The 10,402-nt window shown below is 57.2% G+C and overlaps 1 protein-coding gene across 1 annotated transcript in view; it reads right to left on the bottom strand.

Moving 5' to 3' along the window:
• Window positions 1-6,269: 6,269 nt before the first annotated feature.
• Window positions 6,270-10,402, bottom strand: part of IL17REL (interleukin 17 receptor E like) — a 20,570-nt gene continuing 16,437 nt past the window's right edge. Inside the window, exons 8-15 of the mRNA XM_032266253.1 lie at window positions 10,203-10,274; window positions 10,063-10,117; window positions 9,267-9,439; window positions 9,155-9,199; window positions 8,856-8,913; window positions 8,479-8,642; window positions 8,191-8,271; window positions 6,270-8,058 (exon numbers count right to left, since the gene is read on the bottom strand). Coding sequence (XP_032122144.1) covers window positions 7,864-8,058; window positions 8,191-8,271; window positions 8,479-8,642; window positions 8,856-8,913; window positions 9,155-9,199; window positions 9,267-9,439; window positions 10,063-10,117; window positions 10,203-10,274 — 843 coding nt within the window. The 3' untranslated portion in view covers window positions 6,270-7,863. The remainder of the gene's footprint in view (window positions 8,059-8,190; window positions 8,272-8,478; window positions 8,643-8,855; window positions 8,914-9,154; window positions 9,200-9,266; window positions 9,440-10,062; window positions 10,118-10,202; window positions 10,275-10,402) is intronic.

The following is a 10,402-nucleotide window of genomic DNA, read 5'->3' on the forward strand; positions in this document are numbered from 1 at the left end:
TGTCTAGGCTTACAGCGCTAAAGGGGAAACTGAGGCAGAACTATGTCATTGTCCATTTGCTGGACGTCCTACCTTTCCATCTTTTGGCTTCATTAATTTGCTAATTCATATGCAGCGTGAGCAGGGACCAGCAGGGGAGGGGCTTACAGAGCCAACAGGCAACAGGCTCTTTGTTGGCAGAGGTGTTTCCAGGAGGGAGTCTGGCCTGTCGAGACGTGGGGGTGTGACCCGGTGCCGGGCTCCAGCCGGCAGAGACAGCATTTGTTTGCAGCTCTTTCAAGGTTAACAGACAGCAAAGATGCTGGGAACTAAAGAGGGAGTCATTTCCCAGCTCTTTGGTATCTTATTTTTTTCATTTTTTTTCCTTCTTCACCCTCCTTCCCATCTGGAAGGCGGGGAGGGAGGAGGTGAAATTGAAGGTGAGGGGGTCTCCCCTCTCACTAAGACCCACATTATAATACTCAAAATATCCAGTTCCAACACAAAATTACAAAGCATACAAAAAAAAATGAAAGTATGACCCATTCACAGGAAAAAAAGTTAATTTTATAGAAGCCATCTCTGAAGATGTCCAGACATTGGAAGTACTAGACAAAAATGTTAAATCAGCTATCTTAAAAATATTCAATAAGCAGGCTGGGTGTGGTGGCTCATGCCTATAATCCCAGCACTTTGGGAGGCAGAGGAGGGCAGATCACCTGAGGTCAGGAGTTCAAGACCAGTCTGGCCAACATAGCAAAACCCTGTCTCTACTAAAATTACAAAAATTAGCCAGATGTGGTGGCATGTGCCTGTGATTTCAGGTTCTCAGGAATCCAGGAGGAGCAGGTTGCAATGACCTGAGATAGCGCTCCTGCCCTCCAGCCTGGGTGAGACTCCGTCTCAAAAAAAGAATACATATATTCAATAAGCTAAAGGGAAATATGGACATGGAGCTAAAGAAAAGGAGGAGAACAAGGTGTGAACCAAGAGGCAATGTCAATAAGATACATAACTTATAAAAGGGAACCAAGTGTAAAATATGGAGCCGAAAAGCAAAGTAACAGAAATGAAGAATTCAGCTGGGCATGATGGCCCATGCCTGTAATGCTATTAATTTGGGATGCTGAGCCCAGGAGTTTGAGACCAGCCTGGGCAATAAAATGAGACCTGTCTTTACAAAAAAAAAATTTTTTTTTAATTAGCCAGGCATGGTGGTGCACGCCTATAGTCCCAGCTGCTTGGGAAGCTGAAGTAGGGAGATTCCTTGAGCCCAGGAAGCCAAGGCGCTGGAGAGCCGCATTCATGCCTCTGCACAGCAGCCTGGGCAACATAGTGAGACTGTCTCAGAAAGGAAAAGTGTTCACTAGAGGGGTTCAGTGCAAGATTTGTGCACACAAAAGAAAGGATCAGGGAGCCTGAAGACAAGGCAATTGGAATTATCCACTCTGAAGCCCAGAAAGAAAAAAACATGCAGAAAAATTGAATGACCTGAGGGACCTGGGGACACGCACATCACGGGATTTCCAAAAGGAAAAGAGCAATAGAAAAGGGAAGAACATTACTTGAAGGAATAATATTCCCAAACTCTCCAAATTTGATGAAATAAATGAATCTGCATATCCCAGAATCTCAACAAACTCCAAGCCAGAAAAAGTCAGAGATCCACAGTGAGAAACACTATTGTCAAATTGTCAGAAAAATAAGGACAAAGAAAGCAGCAAGACAGAAACAACTGGTCTCTTGCAAAGGAGCCTCAATAATACTTTTAGCAGGTTTCTCATCAGAAGCCTTGGAGACCAGAAGGCAGTGGTACAACATATTTAAAGTCCTGAAAGAAAGAAAGAAAAAAAAAACTGTTGACCAAGAATTCTAAGTCCAATAAAACTAGCCTTCAAAAATGAAGGAAAAATTAAAACGTAAGTGCTCAGGAGTTCATTACTCACAGAACTGCGCTGCTAGAAATGCTAAAGGCGCCCGTCAGGCTGAAATGGAAGGGCCTGAAGCAGGGACGTGCAGCGGTGTGAGGAAAGAAGCACTAGCAAAGGCAACGACACAGGAAAACATACAGGGGTATGATAGTTTGGTTTGTAACTCCTGTTTTTTCTGCATGATTTAAAAGACCAATTCATAAAACAATAATCATAAATCTATGTTAATGGGCATACAACATACAAAGAGTTATCTGTGGACCCCAAATATCTGACACAAGTCTCGGTCAAGTCAGGAAGCTTATTTTGCCGAGGCTGAGGACGCACGCCCGTGGCACGGCCTCAGGGTCCTGACGACGGTGCCCAAGGTGGTCGGGGTACAGCTTGGTTTTGTACATTTTAGGGAGATGTGAGACATCAGTCAGCGCATGTAAGATGGACATTGGTTCCGCCCAGAAAGTAGGACAACACAAGGCAGGGAGGGAGCTTCTGGGTCATAGATAGGTAAGAGATAAGCAGTTGCATTCTTTTGAGTTTCTGATTAGCCTTTCAAAAGGCAGTGATCAGATATAATTCATCTCAGTGAGCACAGGGGTGACTTTGAGCTCTGTCTTTTGAACACAAAAAATCTTGTGCACAGTTTCTGCAAATTTGTCCACAAGGAGCTAAGGCCAAAACACTGGTCTCTTTTATACACACCCATGTGCCAGGACACCCTGATGGCCTCAGCTTCTGCAGTTCTCCCCACCTGCCTGCCCTCCACAAGCTGCCTCTCGCTGCTCTTCCGTGAGGCGGTCAGGGATCTGTTAGAGCCTGGCCACTCGAAGGCCCTTCCTCTGCAGTCCCTGTTCACACTTTACCTTGTCTGAGCCTTCCAGGGACCACCCTATTTTTGAAATTTTATATTTTATTTGTTGAAACAGGGTCTTGCTCTGCCACCCAGGCTGGAGTGCAGTGGTGCAATCATGGCTCCCTGCAGCCTCCATCTCCCAGGCTCAAACGATCCTCCTGCCTCAGCCTCCAAAAGTGCTGGGATTCCAGGTGTGCAACACTGTGCCTGGCCCCACCCTCTTTTATTTCATTTTAGTTTTTAGTTTATTATTATTTTTAAGATGGAGCCTCATTCAGCCACCTAGGCTGGAGTGCAGCGGCGCGATCTTGGCTCACTGCAACCTCTGCTTTCTGGGTTCAAGCAGTTCCCCTGCCTCACCTTCTGAGTAGCTGGGATTACAGGTGCCCACCACAAGGCCCAGGTAACTTTTGTATTTTTCGTAGAGATAGGGCTTCACCATGTTGGTGGGGCTGGTCTTGAACTCCTGACCTCAAGTGATCCACCTGCCTCAGCCTCCCAAAGTGCTGGGATTACAGGTGGGAGCCGCCGAGCTGGGCCCCACCCTATTTTAGCTTGCAGCCCCCCACACTTACTGCGTCAACTGGCTGTGGTGGCCTCCCCCATGCAAAGGTCGGCTCCATGATCCCAGATTGCCTGGACCGTCCTGGTTTTAGCGCTGATGTCCTGCTCCAAGACACTCCTTGGTGCCAGGCAGCCCCAGACTTGGTCCCCAGCTGCAGGCCCGGGGATCTTTGCCAGTGTTTGTTCCTGGCACTGGGTCAGTGCCCAGGGCCCACTCAGCTGTGTGTGATGAGTGAATGAGGCTGGTGGGAATCCAAGGCTCACCCGCATTACGCTGTGGCCCAGACGTGAGCAGGGCTGTGCACCGGTGCAGGTGCCCCTGCCTGCCCCTCCTGCACCCCCCTTTCTGGGGTCCTCAGTCCTCAGCACTTTTCTGCTGGCAGGTGTGGGGGCGGGTTTCCGGCGGGGGTGGTGGAGGGAGGGCAGCGTCCCTGGCCGAGGTGGTGGGTGTGCCGGGCTGTGGGTGCCCCCTGTCGGCTGCGGGGGCAGCTGATCCAGCTCAGCACCAGCCCTGAACGCCACTGCCGCTTGCTGGCAGCACATGCGTGTCCTCCAGCAGGTGCCTCCCCTGTCTGGGAGGGGCGGTGGGAAGCTGAGATCTGAACACAGCCTCTCAAGAGTCCCAAAAGACTCAGTTTCCCCCATCTGTGGGAGGGCCAGGGCTACAGCAAAGGCTTGAGGGAGCCCATACCTGGTCAGGTAGGAGCTCAGCCCCATGACCCTGCGCTGGCAAGTCCTCCCCAGCCCCACCTAAAGGCCAGCCAGGATTCCGAGTAGCCCTGGGTCAGAGCAGGGGTCTTCGTGCATCACAGGGAGCACCCCTGGCTGGTCCAGGAGTTGGGTGCAGGAACCTGGGGCGGGGGCTGCCCTGCTGAGCCGGGACATTGTCTTCTGGCTAGGGGTGGACAGGGGTGTCTAGAGGAGACATGGAGAGTGCAGAGTGGCAGCCCATGCTGCCCCTCCCACCACCCCACACCCCTGACCTCCAGGTTAGGGAGGGGCAGCTGGGGCACCCTCTCCATGCTCCCCACTGGCCTCCCTGCCCCTGGCCTCCAAACCCAGGTACTCAAGCCCCTCACCCGGCCTGGCCTCTGCATCTCCAGGGCGTCCCCACTACTGCTCCTTTATGGGGACACTTGGATGGGAATGTCTGGTCACACCATGTGGCACTGACCTTAGCTGACCCCAAATCCACTCCTGGAGGTCCTGCCCCTCTCCTAGCTGAGTCCCAAGGTGCTGCGTACCCCCCACATGCCCATGGGGGCAGGCACTGGGCCGGTGTTTACTGAGGGGAGGGGACTTACTGGCCCTCCAGTCCCTTCTCCAGTCTGTGGGGCATAGCAGCCTCCATTGCAGGAGGGAAAAGAAGGCCCAGTGGCCGGTGGCAGGGTGGAAGAGGGCAGCCTGGGCTGGACAGCAGTGGGAGTGTCTGTCTGTCTGGGCACATGGCCCTGCACAGCACTCACCTGAGAGAACGTCCAGGCTCCAGAGGGCGGCTCAGCGGGGGAGCCTGGTGGCAACAGGGCCCACACGGGAGTTCTTCAAGGGCTGACCGCATAGCCCACTGCACAGACCACTGCTGGGGACCCCTGGCTAGGGCCTGGATGTGCCACTTGAAACGTCTGAGAACTGCACATCCCAGCAGAGAGCCCCCAGGCAGGCAGCCTCTGAGGCCACAGGAAGTGGCAGAATCTTGCTGCATAAGTGGAGCTGGGATCCGGGGAAGCTGAGACCCCCTGGAGGGGTCTGGGCAGGGTGGGTGCTGCAGTGAAGTTCAGCACTCAGAGGTGCACAGACAGGAGACGTGACTCCAGCCAGGAGGGGTGCTCTGGGCACAAGCTGGGGTGATCCTCGACCTGTAGGGCTATTGGCCCCACAGGGTCGTGGGGTGTCCCTTATCCTGTGCTGAGGTGTGGGATCTAAGAAGAGACAGGACACTGAAGGACTGGAAAAGAGCATCTGGACTCGGGGGCCACGCCACTTATGAGTGGAGGCAGGCGAGGCCCTGAATGTCCAGAAGCGTCTGTATGTATTAGGTACAAACAGGGGGCAGGGTCGTGAGGTCATCTATAGGCTTAGTGATAGGGCATACATAATCGCATGACTCACAGGTAAGGGGCCACCCCATTAAGTCACCTGGGCAGAGGTGGGCCGTGCGCAGTAGGGGGCTGTGCCGTACGCAGTAGTAGAGGGTCGTGTACAGAAAAGGGATTCACCCCCATTAGGTCACCGAGGCAAGGAGGTGGGCTGTGTGCAGCAGGTGTCGTGCGCAAGACTTCTTATCTGAGGGCTGGAGACTTCAAAGGGCTTCTAATAGAAGGATACTGTAAGCCAGTGCAGTGGGAGCTGGCAGACGTGTGCTCTTCTCAAGATATTTATGGGAGGATTCTTTGAGCTAACACAGAAGGGAGAAAAGACTGACAGGGTGCACAGCCACCATGATTGGTCACACAGAGGGGTTCTTCTCCCTCGGTTACTTCCAGGATCTCAGGCCTGAGGCCGACTTTCCACAGGAACTGGATGCGAGGTGCTACAGCTCCTTTATCAGGAGGAGGGGCTCCTGCTCCAAGCCTGCCGTACAGCGTATGCCCTTTCAGGCAGGGACGCCACCCCTGGGGTCTCTGGTTCTCGTGCTGGTCTGGCTGTTTTCCCCTGTGCTGCTTCTGTTCTGTGACTGCTCTGGGCATTCCTCCTACTACAGACTACTATGTGGTTCTATGGAAGGATCCTATAAATCAGCACTGAATGTGTCCGTACAGCTCCGACTACAGTACCTATATGATTATACAGAAAGATTATATGGAACTACGTATATTAGATATAAGTACTAAGTATGATTATATAAGCTAGATATATGGAAGCAGTAAGTTATACTTCAGGCACTAATTCTGTAAACTAATCTATGATTATATATGAAGGATTATATAAAGGAAACAGCTGAGTAATAACACTATAAACTAAGATGTCTTCAGGCACAGCTCTCCTTCCTTGGTGCCCGTGTTGGGGGTTATCCACGTTGACCACCTTGAGCCTGGTCAGCTACAGGAAGGGGGGTTGCATCCTGCACCCTGGAGCACCGGGAGGCTCTGGGCAGCTGCCAGGCCTCCAGGACCTTGATTTCAGGGCCAGGGACTGTGGCCATGACCATGAGTTTTCTGAGAGGGAGGCTGGGGTCCAGCATGGCAGGGCCAGCACCTTGGCCATCTGGGGAAGGGGCAGCCCACCCACGTCCTGCTGTTCCCATGGGACTCAGGAAAGGGCTGAAGGTCTTCTATGTGACCTGGAGCCCCTGTGAGCTGCAGCCCCAGGAGAGCCAGCAGGTGCCTGGGCCCCACGGTCAGGTGAGATCACCTGCACTCTGACGGGGCCTGGCTCAGCTGTCGGGGGCTGCGCCTTGGCCTCCTGCCCCCCAGCAGTGTGGCGCTGGCACCTACTTGTTCGTGAGGAGGTTCCTGGCCTCAGGCTGTGGTCCCAGGGGGGTGGGTGCAGCTGGAGAGAGATGTGGGGCACCCCCCAGCCCTGCCCACACTGTGGGAGGCTGAGACAATGTGGGGGAAGGGGAGGGGCTGCCCAGTCCTGGAGGGCAGTGGCTGTGGATGTCAGCCTCCTGGCTGTAGGGACCCTCAGCAGACAAGTGAAGGAGGGATCCACCCCAACCCCGAGAGCAGCATGTGTGCCCCTCAGGTCTGCCAACATTCCCCCACTTAAGTCAGGCCCAGCCCTTCTGCTGCCTCAAGGGCTGGTCTCTGGGGCCGTGGACTTCCCAGTGTGGCACGGGCACTCCACAGTGGCTGGCCCAGCCCCAGGGACACTTGACCAGCAGGGGGCCACCACCTCTTTGGTCTGTGATCTGCTGGAGGTGATCTTTGCTGGGGAGGGGGACCCAGGCTTGGCCAAAAAGTCCTGCTGGGAGGAGGAGATAAAAGTGTGTGGGTCCTGCCATGGCCCTGGGCACGTCCTGGGGCAGCAGGCTGCAAGCTGTCCTGAAATGGCGTGGCTCGCTGAGCTGAGGGTACATTCCAGAGACCCCTGTCTGGCCTGCTGGTGCTCCCTGGAAAGGGTCTCCAGGGGCCCCGGGTGCCCAGCTGTCCTATCCACTCCCGCCCACCCCTCCCACCTCTGTGGCTCTTGCAGTTCATCCCACCTGAGGCTAGGGGAGCTCTGGAGCTCACAGGGAGGGGGGCAGGTGGGAGTGCCAGCTCTGACCCTTCCTGGACTCCAAGGCAGAGCCACGCTCCTGACCACACCCAGGACACACGTGCTTAGTTCTGTCCACTGGGCGGAGTCCAGTCCCGATGTGCCCTGGGTCCTGGGAACCTGGGCCTCAGTGGCTGGTGTGCTGAGGGACATCTCAAGTCGCTCGCAATTGGAATCAGAGCTCTGATCAGGGGAGGTGGACCCTCAGGGAGGAGGCGGCCAGGCCAGTGATGGAGTGAGGCCAGGGAGGGCGTTCGGGAGGCCAGTGGCGTGTGGTACAGGGAACTTCGAGGCTGGAGGGCAGTGGTGGGTGCAGGCCTTGGCTTGGTGCAAAAGCCTGGCTCAGGGCTGGGTGGTCTCCCCATCCCCCCCACCCAGTCTCCTGTTCAGCGCACGCCACGCCCAGCCCACTGAGGGAGGCCGGGAGTATCTGAGTCCAGTCTTCGGCCCCCTGCGGCCCCTGAAAGCTGGGCACCCCCTGGTGTGGAGGTTGCAGAACTGCTGTGGAACAGAGAAGTGCACGTCGGTCCTCCAGCCCTGCAGGCATAAGGCAGCTCTTCAACACAGCCTCCTGCTTCCCCGAGGTGTGGGGGATGGGGCGTGGGGGTGTGAACTGAGGTCCTGCAGTGGAGGAGATGGGTACGGGCTGGGCACAGCAGCGACGCCCACCTGGATGCAGATGCCTGGGGCACAGGCCTCCTGCTTGGGAAGGTCCAGGAAGGCAATGGCAGGGGCAGCTTCGAGGTCAGCCTGGGTGGGGGAGGGCAGACCAGGAGCCTGTCCTTATTCCGTACCCTCTCAGCACCCACAAACAGGCCCCCCCACCCCTCCCTGCCAGGTAGGCTAGACCCCAGGTGGGCTCAGGGCCTAGGTGGGGCAGAGGCCCCCCAGGGAAGTGATAGGGTCCTGACACCCACCACCACCTCCCCAGGACGGAGCCCCACCCGCCTGGCTCACTGAGGCTGGAGGAAGTGGGCTGGCCTGGAGTGCGGGTTGGCAGGCTGGGAGCTGTGACCTCCTCCTGTGACACAGTTGCACCTGGAAGTTGGCGGGGCTGGACGAGAAGAAGGTGGCCCGGAGGTGGCCCTGCCTGGGTGAAGGCTGGATGGTCATCTTCCAGGCTGTGGGGGGTGAAGGGTGAGACCCCATCTGGCCCCGCACCCACCACCTCCCTTCCTTCTCCGGTGGGCCCGGCACCCACCCACTGTACCTCCCCCTCCCACTGGGCCCCACATTGGCCCCGAACCCTGTCGTCCTGCCTCCCCATCCAACAGAGTGAAGTGAAGGGTGTTCCACGCCACGTCCACGCTGCAGAGGCCCCATGGAGAACTTACTTGGGAACTGACGCCGTTTGAAAGGGCACCGCACCCAGGACCCCCAGCTGGTGGAGAACTGCAAAGCGGGGTAAGGAGTGTGGGTGGGTGGAGAGGGTGCAGGGAGACAGGCTGGCTCAACTTCAGGGTGCTCTGGGCCCAGTTCTCCTTCTTGGGCCCTTAGCTCACCCACTGTCAGACCAGGAGGGGGCTCTAAGGGACTGCGTAGAGGCTGGGCAAGGGCCCCTGCCCCACTCCCTGCCCTGATGCCCCTGGCCCATCCCCAAGCAGGGCACTGGCAGGCCGCAGCAACCCCTCACCTTCAGGCAGAGCTGGGGCTGGGTGTCCACCAGCTGGTACTGCACCTGAGGAGGGCTCAGGTCAGGCTGTGGCATCCACGCCCACCCCCAACCCCGCCGTGTGGGCACTCACTCTGTGATGCGCTAGCTGGCTGGAGTGCTGCAGCTTATGGCAGCTGTCCCCGGGCCCCGGGCACCAGCACAGGCTCACTTGGCCACTCACAGGGCAGGCAGGCTCCCAGCTCAGTGTCTGGCTCCCGGGGTGGTAGTGGACTGTGTTCCACAGCATCTCCAGGGCCCGAGTGTCTGCAGGAACCCTCCCCCCCCCAACCACAGGTCAGTTGGGCCCTACTCTGGCTGCCAGTGGGCCCATGGGGTCACCCACTGCAGTGACCACTGGGCCAGGGTCCAGAGCAGTCCTCCTATGGTCTGTGAGCTCAGACCCAAGTCTGTGCACATGTGTGCGTGGATGTGTGTGCATGTGTGTGTGCCTGTGCATGGATTCGCCTGCCTATGCAGTGTATGAGTGTGTATGTGCATGAGTGCATGCGTGTGTGCAGGGGTGCATGTCCGTGGGAATGGGCGTGCATGTGCACATGTATGGGTGTGCACGTGTGTGTGTGTACAGCGTCACTGAGCAGAACCGAGAGCAGGGCAGCCCTCAGACAGCCCCTCTTGACAAACTTGGTGTTCCCAGGTGAGCTGGTCCACGTGTGCACACATGTACACTGCACGCACGTGCACACACACACTTGTGCACATCCACATCTGTGCTGAGGTTCCCTCAGTGGCAGGCCCTTCCAAGCAGGCTCAGGGGTTTAGGCCGGGCCTGCCCCTTGTCTCATCCCCCCACGTCACGCCTCATGGTGGGGTCAGACTGGCCGCAGTCATTCCCACCCTTCCGCCCCTTGGCATCGCACGACACTTGCCGTTCTCAAAGGGGCAGATCTGGGTCCGCACGGCGTCAGGGGTGGCAGGCCAGCCCTGCGGGAGGGACTGGGGTCAGGACAGGCCGCTCATCCCTGTGTTCCCCTACCCACCCCGAAGTCCAGGCCACACCTCCACCGACCTCCAGGCACAGGCATGGCAGCTCCTGGCTGTAGGGCAGGGAGACGGTCCGGGAGACGCTGCTCGCGTTCACCTGCAGCGCGGAAGGACGGCTGAGCAGCCGCGCGGGCGGGCGGGGAGGTCTGGGGTAGGCGGGGCCTGGGCCAAACGGGGCGGTGGGCGGTGCGGGGCGGTGGTGCGGTGGGCGGTGCGGGGCGGCGG

The sequence above is a fragment of the Sapajus apella genome, unplaced genomic scaffold (genome assembly GCF_009761245.1).
Source record: "Sapajus apella isolate SASKATOON/1434 unplaced genomic scaffold, GSC_monkey_1.0 scaffold156, whole genome shotgun sequence".
Taxonomy (NCBI): Eukaryota; Metazoa; Chordata; class Mammalia; order Primates; family Cebidae; genus Sapajus; species Sapajus apella.